The 17,314-nt window shown below is 43.4% G+C and overlaps 1 protein-coding gene across 4 annotated transcripts in view; it reads left to right on the top strand.

The window, feature by feature from the left end:
* ptpn2b (protein tyrosine phosphatase non-receptor type 2b) overlaps nucleotides 1-17,314 on the top strand; it is a 112,044-nt gene that overhangs the window by 81,149 nt on the left and 13,581 nt on the right. For 3 of the 4 annotated variants that reach the window (XM_070896539.1, XM_070896541.1, XM_070896542.1), the window contains 2 exons: nucleotides 9,509-9,708; nucleotides 13,590-15,995. In XM_070896539.1, the coding sequence (XP_070752640.1) occupies nucleotides 9,509-9,708; nucleotides 13,590-13,785 (396 nt within the window). In that variant the 3' untranslated portion in view covers nucleotides 13,786-15,995. Of the gene's footprint in view, nucleotides 1-9,508; nucleotides 9,709-13,589; nucleotides 15,996-17,314 lie in introns of those variants that run through there. The other variant, XM_070896540.1, reaches the window with a different exon arrangement.

Raw genomic sequence — 17,314 nt, forward strand, 5'->3', positions numbered from 1 at the left:
GCACCAAATTATTTTAACATGTTAAAGACTTCAATTAGATCACTTCTCAACCTTCTAAACTGACGGGATTGCGCAACGTGTCCTCCATAATTTAACACTCTGCGCTATACCCCTCCAAGACCAATATATTCTTCCTGAGACCAAGATATCTTGCTGCGATGCCCAAAACCGAATGCATTACTCCAGATGGGGTCTGACCAAGGCTCTCTACAACTGAAGCATCACTTCCTCACTTTTAAATTCCAACCCCCTTGAGATAAAGGCCAATATTCCAGTAACCTTTTTGATTGCATTTTATTCCTGTACACGAGCTTTTAGTGATTTGCTTAAATGAACACCTAAATCCATTTGCTCCTCCACAGCTCGCAGTCTCTCACCATTAATAAATTCCGATTTATTTTTCTCTGATGATCTCACACTTCCCAGATTGAACTCCATCTGCCATAGTTTTGCCCACTCGCTTGGTTTGTTTATGTTACTGGGTGACTGGTTACAGTTGTGTTCAGTGCTAATTATAAGAGTACAATACAGTTGTCCTTTAACATTGCCAATCTAAATGTTACATCCATGCATGCATATTTGACATGTACACTGATTTAAAAAAAAAAAACAATTTCTAATGCAGGGAAATTATTTATATAGTTGTCACCAAAATTCTCTGCTGGTCCCATGCACCCCCAGGACCACAGGCTTTTGCAATGTTAAAGTTCCTGCCTGTGCAGATCTGTGAATAGGCCCCCCCAAAAAATGATGGGGAATATTGGTTAGAATCATAGAAATCTACAGCACGGAAGGCGGCCATTCGGCCCATCGTGCTATTGTGAAAGAAGAACATAAGTGATGGAGGAACACTGAGAGAATATCTTATTTATTGAAGTAGATTTTATTTAGATAATATTGGCTCAATTTTGGCCCACTATAATCATTACAAACAAATAGTTGTTTAAATTAGTTGTGAGATTAGGGCAATTTAATTCAACTATCTTTTACTTTTATTTTTGTAGTTTAAGCTTCCAAGAATGCTTCTGTTGTATAGTAAATTAACTTTGCGAAGTTTGTCATATGCTGTCCTGTATAGCTGTTTGATCCTATTCACATTCTTTAGTCAAGTTATTAGGTTCTGCTGGCCTCCGATGTACCTACTTGTGCTGATTTCTTAACTCTCCGCAAGAGTTTTCTGAAGTGGCCACACACGTTGGCCTAAGTAGATTTGGAGTAACTATTAGCTGGCCTAAATCATAGATGGCTGGTAACTCCCCTTTTGAGAAAAACTAAACTAAACTTTTAAAAAATTGTAACTAACTCACTTACACTAGCGCAAATTGAATGTGCAAAATGGAGATTTTTAAGATACTTCAGAAAAATCAAGTTGCTCCAAAAAAAAACGGAGCAACTCCTGACCAATTTTGAGCCCAAAGTGTGGTGCCCAGAAGTCTGGGCCGAAACAGGTTCATCATCATTTCCACACTTCTGCACTCTACCTCTACTTATGAAGCCCAGGATCCCGTAAGCCTTTTTAACTGCTTTCTCAACCTGCCCTACCACCTTCAACAATTTGTGCACACATATCCCAAGGTTACTCTGTTCATGCACCCCCTTCAGGATTGTACCATTTGGTTTATATACTTTCAAGTTTTGTGTTCTCTGCAAATTTCGAAATTGTGCTCTGCACATCCACGCCCAAATCATTAATATATTATCAAGAAAAGCAGTGGTCCCAGAACCGACCCCTGGGGAACACCATTGTGTACCTTCCTCCTGTCCAAAAAAACAACCGTTCACCTCTTCTGTTTCCTGTCAGTTAGCTAATTTCGTATCCGTGCTGTCTATCCCTTTTATTCCATGGACTTCAACTTCGCCAGCAAGCCTATTATGTGGCACTTTCTCACATGCCTTTTGGAAATCCATGTGTGCAGTTTTGGTTTCCATATTTACGAAAGGATATAATTGCTTTGGAGGCAGTTCAGAGAAGGTTCACTAGGTTGATTCCGGGGATGAGGGGATTGACTTATGAGGAAAGGTTGAGTAAGTTGGGCCTCTATTCATTGGAATTCAGAAGAATGAGAGGTGATCTTATCGAAACGTACAAGATTATGAGGGGGCTTGACAAGGTGGATGCAGAGAGGATGTTTCCACTGATGGGGGGGGGGGGGGAGACTAGAAACTATGGTCCCAAGTTTCCACATGATTTTCTCCTGATTTTTAGGAGCAACTGGTGGAGAACGGAGTATCTTAGAAATCGCAATTCTCCACATTTAAGTTTTCTGCAGTTGTAGTCATGTAGAACAGTTTCACTTTTGAAGAGAATTTATTTGCAAAAGGGGGCGTGTCCGGCCACTGACGCCTGATTTGAAAGTTTCCACAGTGAAAACGTACTCCAAACTAACTTAGAATGGAGCAAGTGAAGATTTTTGTAGACCTGAAAAAACCTTGTCTACACATTAAAAAAATCAGGCGCAGGTTACAAATTAGGCGTCCGGAACGAGGTTGGGGGGGGGGGGGGGGGGGGAAGTCATTACATTCTACAATAAATCCTTAGTTATACTTATACAAATATTATACAAATAATTCCAACCTGAATAAAAATTTATAAGCAAAGAAAAGATTAAATAAACCATGTTCCTACCTGTGTGCAAGTGCTTCAGGCAGGCCTTTCAGGCAGGGAGAAGGCTGCAGGAAGCCTCACAAGTTGAGGCAGCCGTTCCCGATGGCAGGGGGGGGGGGGGGGAGGCAGTGAGAGCCTGACCGATGGCAGCAGCCGTTCCCGACAGCAGCGGGGGGGGGGGGGGGGAGGCAGTGAGGGCCCGACCGACGGCAGCAGCCGTTCCCGACGGCAGCGGGGGGCAGGCAGTGAGGGCCCGACCGACAGCAGCAGCCGTTCCCGATGGCAGGGGAGGGGAGGCAGTGAGGGCCCGACCGACGGCAGCAGCCGTTCCCGACAGCAGCGGGGGGGGGGGGAGGCAGTGAGGGCCCGACCGACAGCAGCAGCCGTTCCCGACGGCAGCGGGGGGCAGGCAGTGAGGGCCCGACCGACAGCAGCAGCCGTTCCCGACGGCAGCCGGGGGGAGGCAGTGAGGGCCCGACCGACAGCAGCGGGGGGGAGGCAGGGAGAAGGCTGCAGGAAGCCTCAGAAGTTGAGGCAGCCATTCCTGACGGCGGGGGGGGGGGGTGGGGCCCTGCCGTCGGCCGGGCCCGTCGGGAAATGGCCGCCTCAACTTCTGAGGCTTCCTGCAGCCTTCTCACTGCTGCAAGAAGCCTCAGTGCTGATCATGGAAAGGCAATGTGGTTTTATTAAAAAAATTTTAAAAATTGAACAGCTACAAAGAACTACAAAAATGGCCGAGTGCGAACGCTGCAACGCGCATGCACAGGGTTGCCGGCACGAAAAAAACTCATTTAAATGGTACCCGCCCCCTCCTACTTACAAAATCGGCGCGAGTGGTATCCTCCGCCCCCTGGGCGCCACGCCAAGCTGCAAAGCGCTCGAGAATAGCGCGTTTTTTTTCAGGCGCCGTTTTCGTCGCGAAAAACGGGCGCCCAGCTCGGAGGGGCGCCTGTTTTGCCACTTGTGGAAACTTGGGGCCATAGAAACATAGAAAATAGGTGCAGGAGTAGGCCCTTCGAGCCTGCATCACTATTCAATATGATCATGGCTAATCATGCAACTTCGGTACCCCATTCCTGCTTTCTCTCCATACCCCTTGATCCCTTTAGCCGTAAGGGCCACATCTAACTCCCTTTTGAATATATCTAACGAACTGGCCTCAACAACTTTCTGTGGTAGAGAATTCCACAGGTTCACAATTCTGAGTGAAGAAGTTTCTCCTCATCTCGGTCCTAAATGGCTTGCCCCTTACCCTAAGACTGTGACCCTGGTTCTGGACTTCCCCAACATTGGCAACATTCTTCCTGCATCTAACCTGTCCAATCCTGTTAGAATTTTATGTTTCTATCAGACTCCCTCTCATTTTTCTAAATTCTAGTGAATATAAGCCAAGTCGATCCAGTCTTTCTTCATCTGTCAGTCCTGCCATCCCGGGAATCAGTCTGGTGTACCTTCACCAAGGCCCTGTACAACTGCAGTACGACCTTCCTGCTCCTATACTCAAATCCCCCTAGCTATGAAGGCCAACATACCATTTGCCTTCTTCACTGCCTGCTGTACTTGCATGCCAACTTTCAATGACTGATGTACAATGACACCCAGGTCTGGTTGCACCTCCCCTTTTCCTAATCTGTCACCATTCAGATAATCTGCCTTCCTGTTTTTGCCACCAAAGTGGATAACCTCTCATTTATCTACATTATACTGCATCTGCCATGCATTTGCCCACTCACCTAACTTGCCCAAGTCACCCTGCAGCCTCTTGGCATCCTCCTCACAGCTCACACTGCCACCCAGCTTAGTGTCATCTGCAAACTTGGAAACATTGCATTCAATCCCTTTGTCTAAATCATTAATGTATATTGTAAATAGCTGGAGTCCAGCACGGAACCTTGCGGTACCCCACTTATCACTGCCTGGCATTCTGAAAAGGACCCATTTATTCCTACTCTTGCTTCCTGTCTGCCAATCAGTTCATTATCCACGCCAATACATTACCCCCAATACCATGTGCTTTAATTTTGCACACTCATCTCTTGTGTGGGACTTTGTCAAAAGCCTTTTGAAAGTCCAAATACACCACATCTACTGGTTCTCCCTTGTCCACTCTACTAAAAAAAAATTCTAGAAGATTTGTCAAGCATGATTTCCCTTTCATAAATCCATGCTGACTTGGTCAAGTCACTGCTTTCGAAATGCGCTGATATTACATCTTTAATAATTGATTCCAACATATTCCCCACTACCGATGTCAGGCTAAACCGGTCTATAATTCCCTGTTTTCTCTTTCCCTCCTTTTTTTAAAAAGTGGGGCTACATTAGCTACCCTCCAATCTATAATTCCCTGTTTTCTCTTTCCCTCCTTTTTTTAAAAAGTGGGGCTACATTAGCTACCCTCCAATCCATAGGAACTGATTCAGAGTCTATAGAATGTTGGAAAATGACCACCAATGCATCCACTATTTCTAGGGCCACTTCCTTAAGTACTCTGGGATGCAGACTATCAGCCCCTGGGGATTTATCAGCCTTCAATCCCATCCATTTCCCTAACACAATTTCCTGACAATTAAGGATTTCCTTCAGTTCCTCCTTCTCACTAGACCCTCGGTCCCCTAGTATTTCCGGAAGGTTATAGTGAAGATAGAACCAAAGTATTTGTTCAATTGGTCTGCCATTTCTTTATTCCCCATTATAAATTCACCTGATTCTGACTGCAAGGGACCTACGTTTGTCTTCACTAATCTTTTTCTCTTCACATATCTATAGAAGCTTTTGCAGTCAGTTTTTATGTTCCCTGCAAGCTTTCTCTCAAACTCTCTTTTCCCCCTCTTAATTAAATCCTTTGTCCTCTGCTGAATTCTAAATTTCTCCCAGTCCTCAGGTTTGCTGCTTTTTCTGGCCAATTTATATGCCTGTTCCTTGGATTTAACACTATCCCTAATTTCCCTTGTTAGCCACGGTTGAGCCACCTTCCTCGTTTTATTTTTATGCCAGACAGAGATGTACAATTGTTGAAGTTCATCCATGCGATCTTTAAATGTCTGCCATTGCTTATCCATCGTCCACCCTTTAAGTATCATTCGCCAGTCTATCCTAGCCAATTCATATCTCATAGCATCAAAGTTACCTTTCTCTAAATTCAGGACCCTAGTCTCTGACTTAACTATGTCACTCTCCACCTTAATGAAGAATGCTACCATATTATGCTCACTCTTCCCCAAGGGACCTCGCACAACAAGAACTAGAGTGCATGATCTTAGAATAAGGGGCCGTCCATTCAAAATGGAGATGAGGAGAAATTTCTTCTGAGGGTTGTAAATCCATGGAATTCGCTGCCTCAGAGCTGTGGAAACTGGGACATTGAATAAATTTAAGACCGAGATAGACAATAATGGAATAAGGGGTTATGGGGAGCGGGCAGGGAAGTGGAGCTGAATCCATGATCAGATCAGCCATGATCTTATTGAATGGCAGAGCAGGCTTCAGGGGCTGTATGGACTGTTCCTGTTCCTGTTTATGTTCGTATGTTCTTATGTACACCACGTCAACCACATTGCTCTCATCAATCCTCTCTGTTACCTCATCAAAAAACTCAATCAAGTTGGTTAAACAAGATTTGTCTTTAGCAAATCTGTGCTGGCTTTCCATAATTAATCCACACCTGACAATTTTATCCCTGATTTATAAATTGTGTCCCATGAGATGAGAAAAGCCCATTCTTATCAAAGCCACTCCTTCCACAGATCATATGCTACCTCATTGTGGATTTTACCTCGCATATTTTTCTATTTTAGGTAGATTTTCCATATTTTCTCCCTAACAGGTTTGAAGATGATAGAAAGTTGTCAATGATTTACGAGTTAAAGCTTACTACTTAAAACTGCTTGCTTTTGGTTTATACATAAAGTAACTAGAAATAAGCTGTAAAACTTTATTTTTTTGTTGTCTTTGAAGTCTATCTTTGATGCCAATGACAAGGTTTCTGGAGGCAAACGATCATTATCCAACATGAGCCTCTTAAATTTCAGGATCTATTTCGTGCAGCATTGTAAAACCAAAACATATAGGCCAGTTTGTAGAAACCGTGTCTGACCAATTCGAAAACTAGTTTTAATCTTGTGACCCAAACACACACTTTTGAGAATTTTCTTCCTATCTTTAAGAGTGCTGCATTTAAGGTTTCAATGGGTTAGCGATTTTATAAGATTAATAAGAACATAAGAAATAGGAACAGGTGTAGGCCATACGGCCCCTCGAGCCTGTTCGCCATTTAATACGATCATGGCTGATCCGATCATGGATTCGGGTCCACTTCCCTGCCCACTCTCCATAACCTCTTATTCCCTTATTGTTTAAGAAACTGTCTATTTCTGACTTAAATTTATTCAATGTCCCAGCTTCCACAGCTCTCTCTGGCAGCAAATTCCACAGATCCACAACCCTTAGAAGAAATTTCTCCTCATCTCAGTTTTAAATGGGTGGCCCCTTATTCTAAGATTATGCCCTCTAGTTCTAGTCTCCCCTATCAGTGTAAACATCCTCTCTGCATCCAGCTTGTCAAGCTCCCTCATAATCTTATACGTTTCGATAAGATCACCTCTCATTCTTCTGAATTCCATTTTGTAGAGGCCCAACCTACTCAACCTTTCCTCATAAGTCAACCCCCTCATCTCTGGAATCAATCTTGTGAACCTTCTCTGAACTGCCTCCAAAGCAAGTATATCCTTTTGTAAATATGGAAACCAAAACTGCAAGCAGTATTCCAGGTGTGGCCTCACCAATACCCTGTTCAACTGTAGCAAGACTTCCCTGCTTTATACTCCATCCACTTTGCAATACAGGCCAAGATACCATTGGCCTTCCTGATCACTTGCTGTACCTGCATACTAACCGTTTGTGTTTCATGCACAAGTACCCCCAGGTCCTGCTGTACTGCAGCACTTTGTAATCTTTCTCCATTTAAATAGGAAACACCTCACACTGTCCAGCATTGTACTCCATCTGCCAAATTTTTGCCCACTCACTTAGCCTGTCTATGTCCTTTTCTCCTCACAATTTGCTTTTCCTCCCATCTTCATATCGTCGGCAAACTTGGCTACGTTACACTCAGTCCCTTCCTCTAAGTCGTTAATATAGATTGTAAATAGTTGGGGTCCCAGCACTGATCCCTGCGGCACCCCACTGGTTACTGATTGTCAACTCGAGAATCCCTACTCTCTTTGTTTTTGTTTGTTTGTTTGCCAATCCTCTATCCATGGTAATATATTACCCCCAACCCCGTGAACTTTTATCTTGTGCAGTAACCTTTTATGTGGCACCTTGTCAAATGCCTTCTGGAAGTCCAAATACACCACATCCACTGGTTCCCCTTTATCCACCCTGTTCATTACATCCTCAAATAATTCTAGCAAATTTGTCAAACATGACTTCCCCTTCATAAATCCATGCCGACTCTGCCTGACCGAATTTTGCTTTCCAAATGGCCTGCTACTGCTTCTTTAATACTGGACTCCAACATCTTCCCAACCACAGATGTTAGTCTATAGTTTCCTGCTTTTTGTCTGCCTCCTTTTTTAAATAGGGGTGTTACATTTGCAGTTTTCCAATCTGCTGGGACCTTTCCAGAATCCAGGGAAATTTGGTAAATTACAACCAATGCATCCACTATCCCTGCCGCTACTTCTCAAGACCCTAGGATGCAAGCCATCAGGTCCAGGGGATTTATCCGCCTTTAGTCCCATTATCTTATTGAGTACCACCTCCTTAGTGATTGTGATTGTGTTAAGTTCTTCTCCCCACCCCCCATAACCCCTTGACTAGCCACTGTTGGAATATTATTAGTGTTTTCTATCGTAAAGACTGATACAAAATATTTGTTCAGAGTTTCTGCCATCTCCATGTTCCCCATCACTAATTCCCCAAGGGACCAACATTTACTCTAGCCACTCTTTTCCTCCTCTTATACCTATAGAAACTCTTGCTATCTGTTTTAATATTTAGTGCTAGATTACTTTCATTAACATTAAAAAAATATTGAGTTCATTTGATTCATGTTTAGTATATTGTTAGAAATATGATGCTTTGCTACAAAATGTTATCTTTTGGGGTGGGTCAGGTAGATGAGATAAATAACATGGTAGAAACATTACGTCATTTGAGAAACTAATGGGTACTTTAACAGGGAAGCAATAGGGCTGGTATTGAGAGGATCAGGCCAGTAAGCCAAAGATCCAGCTTCGTCTAAACCTACATTGCGAATTTGAGACCTATTGGATAATTAAGTTTGTGCAAATTATGCAGAGTCCAATCATGGCTGAGAAGATTGGCAAGACAATTTATTAAACAACAACAACTTGTATTTATATAGTGCGTTTAACGTAGTGAAACGTCCCAAGGCGCTTCACAGGAGTATTATGAGATAAAGAATTTGACAACGAGCCGCGTAAGGCGAAATTAGGGCAGGTGACCAAAAGTTTGGACAAAGAAGTAGGTTTTAAGGAGCGTCTTGAAGGAGGAAAGGGAGACAGGTGTTTCGGCAGGGAATTCCAGAGCTTGGGGCCTAGGCAAAAGAAGGCACGGCCACCAATGGTTGAGCGATTTATAATCCGGGATGCTCAGGAGGGCATAATTCGGGGAGTGCAGACATCTGGGAGGAGAGGGGAGGTGGGGGGGTGGGGGAGGGCTGGGGGTGTTGTAGGCTGGAGGAGATTAGAGATATGGATAACAATTGGTGTTTTTTTCCTATCTCTTTTGTAAGCTGACCAGATAGATGTTTAAAAAACATTCTTGTTGTGTGATAAGGCCAAGCATGGTTTTCACTTGCTGCAACTTGCTTTATTTGTATTGTGTTGCAATCCCAGGGAAACTGGGAAAGGTTTTAAGTGTTTTTCTGTATGTTCACAGAATAAGTGGAAAGAGCTTTCTAACGAAGACCAGGATCCTGCAACCGACCATGCACCTCCACCTCCAAAACGCACCCTTCCACGGCATAATGAGAATAGGGCCCCTCATTTATCTGCCGAGGGAACAACAGATGCAGAAAATAACATATCCACAGACGAAAGTTTTGGCAAAGTGCAAGACAACACAGACAACAAAGCAAAGTAAGTAAAGATTATGTTTTTTTTAAAATATCATTTGCCCTGTTTTTATCTTCCATCTAGTATACCATCTGTACATTTTGGACTCCTTTGGGTACACATCAGGGGTCATCTGTGATCCATGCCAGTGTTGCTTGTGGTGGTATCTCTGCCATTATTTTTATGCTCCCTGTTAATTAGTTTCCTTGCCTTGGTACTTCCCAAATGGCCCAGATAAGATTGACAACTTAATTGCGGCAAATTTAATATAAATGCCTGAGGTCAAGACTGGGTCCCCTGTTTGTAATACAGGTATAGCACAGTAATGCATTGTGCTGTTTATATTCGGAAAACCAATCTCCATCAGCCATTCAACACCATTTTTCCCCTTCAGCTAGGAGAATGGGGATCGATGTTGGAGTGTCCATGCACACGATTAGCCAAAAGGAGCGTTTTTGTTTCCCCTGACCAACCCTCAGGAGATGGGACCTCATTTATTACAAAGTGCTGGTAGCTTGACCAATATTTTTTTTGAATAAATCAAATTTTTGGAGGAAAGTTCAATAAGAATAACTACTGCAACACTGGAATTTTACTGTGTTACTGTTAAACTTGCTGGATAACTTACTAGATGCCCTTTGTGGTCCTAAATTTAGACAGAGTAGTGCTGTTGAGATTTGGAGGAAGAGAAAGGAGTGGCTCGAAGGGCCGCATGGTCTACTCCTATTTCTTATGTTTTGTGTCCTCGTATAGCTGTTGCGACACAGCCTTGTTTTGAAGCTGCATGTTTTTTGTGATGAATCCACTGTAAATTGTTTAGCACAAGGCCAGAGTCGTCTTTTCACCTTCTTTACACCTTTTCCTAGTTTCCTTTGCCTCAGAAAATCATGCTGGTGATGCTTTTTCTGCCATTTTACAGGTTCTCCATTAACCATGAAAAATGTGGCCTTGTGTGTAAAACCAATGGTGTAGTGCAAGGTCTGACATTTGATTCTTGGCCTGTGCTGAGTTTGTTAACCTTAGCCAGGACAACAGTTAGAGCCCTATAATTGACTTGAAAACACCTGGGCGTGGGATGGAAAAAGCAGCCATGGTCGTCATTCTTGATTAGTTGACCTCTGCGCACTGGATAATGGTTGTTAATTTAGTGTCTCCTTGTATTAATCACTGGCAAGGTACCATGGCCTGTGCATTGACTGTTTTATGGGTCAACATGTAGAGCAGAGAATGACCAAAGCAGATGTCTGCTTTTAATCAAAATTATTGCCCTAAAAAGGGCTGCAGTGCATCAAGGCTGGTCTGAATCTGTAAATTCTGCGTTTATGCCTCCAGCCTCTGGAACATAAGTGAATGAAGCAGAATTTTGATTACTTGGGGACTTGCACACTCTTTCAAAGAAGTCCAACATCTGCATACAGAGCTAGGGGTGGTAAGGCCAATTCTGCAGCGGGAGCAGGACTTCCACGCTGGGGGCTAAAATTCCCTGCCCCAGAAGGTTATCGCCCCCAAGATGGGAGCCTGTGCGGGGAGGCAGAGGGAAGATGAGGGGAGACGATGGAGGGGAGAGTGGTGGAGGTGGGGGGGGCGGAGAAACCCAGGGCGGGGGACAGGAAGGGCCACATTGCAGCGAAGATCTGGGGGGGCGAAGTGTGTTGGAGGGGCGGGCCTGGGGGCTCTGTGCCTCGGTGCGGGGAGTGTTCGGAGTGGGGTGGACGGGTTGACTGTGCAGATGGCGGTTGGTGGATGTGGTGCGGTTGGTGTCGCGGGGGTGTGGCTCCGGGGTGGCCGGCGCTGGGGGCTCGACATCCGGGGGTGTTCGGCATTTGGGAAGGATTCTGACGGGACGGGGTGGGTTGGGTGCGGGGGGAGTATTCCCGGTGTTGGGTGGATCCGGAGCCGGGGGGGGTGGGGGGCACGCTCTTGGGATGGGGGGGTGGGCTGTTTGGGGCTGGGATTGGGAGAGACTTCTTCACTCGGAGTTGTTGGCCTGTGGGGTTCCCTGCCGCGGAGAGTTGTTGATGCCAGTTCATTGGATGTGTTCGGGAGGGAGTTGGATGTGGTCCTTAAGGCTGGGGGTGTGGGGGTAGGTGCTGGGGTGGGTGATCAGCCATGATCTTGTTGAATGGCGGTGCAGGCTCGAAGGGCCGAATGGCCTACTCCTGCACTTATTTTCTATGTTTCTATCTCCTAACCTACGCTTGATTCTCTTTCTGACCTGGTGTTAATTTAAACTACTTATCTCTGTGTTGTCGCTGTTGTGTATTGAATCTCAATGTCGTCTTTTCTGGTCAAGGAACTAATGTCATGGTTTAAAATAACAAATTGTATTTATATAGCGCGTTTAACGTAGTGAAACATCTCGAGGTGCTTCACAGGAGTATTATGCGATAAAAATTTGACACCGAGCCGCATAAGTAGAAATTAGCGCAGGTGACCAAAAGCCTGGTAAAAGAGCTATGTTTTAAGGAAAGTCTTGAAGGAGGAAAGAGAGGTAGGGAGAAGGAGAGATTTAGGCAGGGAGTTCCAGAACTTGGGGCCTAGGCAACAGAAGGCACAGCCTCCAATGGTTGAGTGATTATAATCAGGGATGCTCAAGAGGGAGAATTAGAGGAGTGCAGATATCTCGGGTGGGGGGTTTGTGGGGCTGGAGGAGATTAGAGATGGGGAGGGGCCTGGCTATGGAGGGATTTGAAAATAAGGATGAGAATTTTGAAATCGCGGCGTTGCTTAACCGGAAGCCAATATAGGTCAGCGAGCACAGGGGTGATGGGTGAGTGGGACTTGGTGCGAGTTAGGACACGGGCAACCGAGTTTTGGAACATCTCTAGTTTACATAGGGTAGAACGTGGAAGGCCAGCTAGGGGTGCCCTGGAATAGTCAAGTTTAGAAGTAACAAAGGCATGGATGAAAAAAATGGAGACTTTTATATGTTCGAGATGGGGATGATCACTTGACAAAGATGGCTATCGGGTTTCCTAAGTCCTTTGATTGGTCATGTTACATAGGTTTACAAAGGATTATACTGCACAGAAACAGGCCATTCGACCCAACCAGTCCATGCCGGCTGTTCCTAAGTGAATTTTAACACCTCTCCAAAAGACAACAGAATTAATGGCAATTGCTGTTTGTAGGTGGAGGTCGAACTTTGTTCAAAGATTGACAGCTATGGCAGGTAATATACTTTCATGAGAGATTCCTTTCATTTCATGACATGAAGTGGGTCGGATGAGTCACTTTATAAAGAAAAAAGTCACATCTGATGGTATGTTTCTAATGAAAGTATTCCCTTCATCGGAGATGTGTAGAGAACAACATCAAAAATAATTGTTGCTTTCTATGTTTTTACTAAAAGAAACACAACTTTTGTGACTGGAACTATATTTATTTTCTTTTTGGCACCTCTTCAATTTTCTTTTCCTTCATAAGAACATAAGTAATAGGAGCAGGAGTAGGCCATAAGGCCCCTTGAGCCTGCTCCGCTATTCAATAAGATCATGGCTGATCTGATCATGGACTCAGCTCCACTTCCCTGCCCGCTCCCCATAACCCCTTCTCTTCAGACCTTGCATTATCTGTGGGTGACTTGTTCCCAAGCCTCTACAGATGCTGCTCTGAGCTGGTGACTAGGAAGGGCAAGATTGGCCTCTTGGTGATTTTACTCTTTGGAATCCAGCCTGCCGCCAACACAGGGAAGTAATGGTGTTTGCTCAATGCTGCTGTACTTTGACGTGGCGGAGACCAGGGTCACAATCGTAGGTGTGAATCAATGTCCCACCGATCCATGGAGCTTCCACATGCTGCCTCTTTGTGCTGTCTGTAAGGGAACTACACTAAATGGATTTTTTTTTGAACAGTTCTAGTTGAGTTTGGCCTTCGATGCATCATTTTCCTGTTTTGTCTTTCAGTAACCTTCGAAAACGTCATCGCGAGGATAGGATAGCCAATACAGCGCAGAAGGTGCAGCGAATGAAACAGAAGCTAAGTGAAACTGAGATGAAACGAAAAAGGTGGTTATATTGGAGACCTGTTCTCATTAACGTTGCTGCAGTTGCTACTCTTGCAGTTGGAGCTATTGTGTGCTGCTCGATGTACTTTCAATGATAAATGATGTAACTCTGCATTTAATGGTGTTCAGTGGCATATTGCATCTGAGGTGCAAGGTGCTGAGGAATCCTATCTCCCTTGCACGAGAACAAGATGTTTTTGAGGATTGACAGGTCAGAGGAAGATGCACTAAGCGGAGGTACTGAATGTCACTCAAAGATTGCAACGCAGATTCTCAGGTTCTTGTAGTGTCCGGTCGGTGTTTGGATAATTAAAACCTCCAACGGGGAAAAAAACCCAAAAATCCTGTTGTAAATAAATTATCAGACCTGTGCTGCAATAAACATTTAGTTAAAAATTGTGCTTCCATTAAAAAGCAGTCTTTCTCCTGTTGTTGGTGTTTTCTACGAGGAGGCTGCGTTTTATTTTTGCTGTATGGTGGGATACCTGTACCTAGCAGCCTGGGCATCTGACAAAGCACAGTTAATTTGGTAGCAAGGTTTGACCGTTCATTCCCATAAATGTCAAATCAGCGAGCTGCAGAGAGCAAATCCATTTGCTGCCTTGCCACCAGGCCTCTTGCTTGTTGTGTTGGCCTGCTGTGGTCTGAATTTCTTAAACTCCCCCCCCCCCCCCCCCCCCTCCACCCCCTTCTTTCCAATTCGCAGAATTGCTGTGCACTTAAAGAGTTTCTATAAACTTAAAGAAAACTTAAAATATTCAATATTAGTTGTATTTAGATTACCTATTTTCCCTTTGTTTTCTGTGTGTAGAGCTGTGCGTAAAGTACAGGTGTTCACTTGGCAAAAGCATAGGAAGCCTTTTGGAACTACAATTTTTAATTTCTTATATAAAAGAAAAAACAAACAGTGACTGAAGTATTTGTGGATTATTTTCTGGATCATTATGTATGTATAAAATACTAGTTAACTCCTTAACCCATAGAGGTTTCCCCAAAAGAAATGCGCTGTCCTTCACTTTCTGCAACCAGGGCTTTCATTTTCATGGTTGTATGAAGTACATTTTTCAATTTATGTATGAAAACTGAACAATAACTTATTTTTAATTATTTAGCCAGCATTTAGATTCCATAGACATACTATCTATATTGAGAAATACGGTTTTTCTTTTATTTTTACAAAATACTGACCACATTGTAAAGATACTGATGTATAAATACTGGCAAGATATCCAAAGTTGCTTCTGTGGGTTAAAGAGTTGAGAAGTGTTTCTTGCCAGTGATGGTTGATGATGTGACTATCCTAAGATGAAAGAGTGGAACAAGCTTATGTATTGGGCAGAGAAGCTGGCAATCTGTTGATAACGCAACAGATTGCATTTAAAATTTGTTACAGTTTTACATTCCAGTAAGACCGGTTGAATAAAATATAGTTCGAGGAGTATTTCATTATATTGTATCTTTGTATTGGAGACAACACAGCATATTCTAAAATGAGGGGTTGTTATAAACTTACTGGTCCAGGACCTGGTGACGTAAACTGCTAGACAATGTACTCTTGCAATACTCTCTAAACATTGCCACAAGATATGATTAATGAGCAATGTCCCCGCCCTCCCCATGTAAGGTTCCTGCCTACCTCAATGCGCGGCCCATTCAAATCTTTGCGCATGCGCGGTATCTGCAATGGAAAAGACCACGCAGCTTAGCAGAACATTGTTGGTGAGCTATGTCAATGCATTAGCACTCTTCAGTGGTGGAAATCTGGCATTGCACATTACAATTTATTATTGATGTGTCTTGTGGATTTCAGACCATGTTTTGCATGTCTCCACCCTTTTAAGAAAATTCCAGTTCTTGGACCAGTTATTTTTTTCAATCCCATGAGGTGGGGGGGGAAAAAAGTTGTACGCCTTGATGACAATGGGCTAAAAATGGATTGTATCAATAATTTATACTTGAGTAATAACTGACAACCATAAGCAATATGTAATTCGTTCAGGATATCCAGTACTGTCGTTCCAATTTTGTACTGAAGAGTAAAGATTGCTTTTTTTCCCCCCCAATTCCTGAATGTGACAGGAGGCACATTTTCAGGTAATAATTACTTTCATGTACTGGATGTGCACTCTCTACCTGATCCTTTTCATGAACTCTTTAGTATGCATGCAAACTGTGGACAGTTGATAGTTCTGTTTCTCATTCTGTTTTGTCTTCTCGTGTAGGGCTGATGTTGTAGTCCCATATATGAGAAATTTTCTATGTTCTAGGCATATTTTAGTACCATAAAAGCAATTGCATCTGAAAATTGTGTCAGTGTTATTAACATCTTTGTTTCAGTTAATATACATTTAGTGAAGTTCACTTTTGTTGTTCTTGTCGAATTGACGAAAAAATAGATAGATCAAATGGTAGATAGCTTGTGCAGCTACACAATGGACACAATATTCTTCATTATTTTAATCACTTAATATGCACGGGTTTCATATTTTGGATATCATGACCTGTTTGAGCAAGAACTTGTAACGTTTGACCTATCTGGGTTAAAACTGAATTAAATTGGCATCTTTTTTCAGAACCAGTTGGCAAGTCCACTAGTAAAGTATAAAGCCACAGGTAGAGTTCCTTTTTAACCACTCAGATTGATTATTGGAACAAACATCAGGTGAGGACTGGAGCCTTTTTTTTAAAAAGAATAGGTTAGAGAATAAAAATACTTGAAATAGAAATAAAAAAAAACAAGTGTACAAGAACATATGAATTAGGAGCAGGAGTAGGCCATTCGGCCCCTCAAGCCTGCTCCACCATTCAATAAGATCATGGTTGATCTTTGACTTCACTTTCCTGCCCAATCCTCATATCCTTAGATTTTTGGACTCTAGGGAAATCAATCATAAGAAATCTATCATATCTATCTCGGCCTTGAATATATTCAGCGACTCAGCATCCACAACCCTCTGGGGTAGAGAATTCCAAAGATTCACCACCCTCTGAGTGAAGAAATTCCTCCTCATCTCAGTCTTAAATGGACAACCCCTTATCATGAGACTATTTACTGCTAGTTCTAGACTCCAGCCAGGGGAAGCAATCTCTCCGCATCTACCCTGTCAATCCCCCTCAGAATCTTGCATGTTTCAATGAGTCTAGTAGTCTGATGGCTTCCCCTAAATGTGCTGGGGCGAAATACTTTTTCCTCCCATCTACCTCGTGAATAAAGCACCTGTTGCCTTTTTTCATGACTGCATGGTTGAGGTCTGGAATGGCATGTGAAAAACCGCAGATTTGCTGATGTGACATCACTCCTTGATGCAGGATGTAGTAGCAAAAACTGTGTGTCAATTCAACAAGCCTTCTACTGGGCAATCCCACCATGGTGGCTGGCAAATTTAAATTCAGTCAATGAAATCATTCTGAAATTCTTATGCAGTCCCTCGGATTCGGAGGATGACTTTATAATTCTGGAATAAATAGCTCGTGTCAGTAATGGTGACCATGAAACTACCAGATTGTGGTAAAAACCCATCTGGGTCACTAAGGCCCTTGAGGGAAGGAAATCTGCCATCCTTACCTGGTCTGGTCTATATGAGACTCCAGACCCACAGCAACGTGGTTGACTTTTAACTACCC

Source organism: Pristiophorus japonicus, chromosome 1, assembly GCF_044704955.1.
Source record: "Pristiophorus japonicus isolate sPriJap1 chromosome 1, sPriJap1.hap1, whole genome shotgun sequence".
NCBI classification, from domain to species: domain Eukaryota; kingdom Metazoa; phylum Chordata; class Chondrichthyes; family Pristiophoridae; genus Pristiophorus; species Pristiophorus japonicus.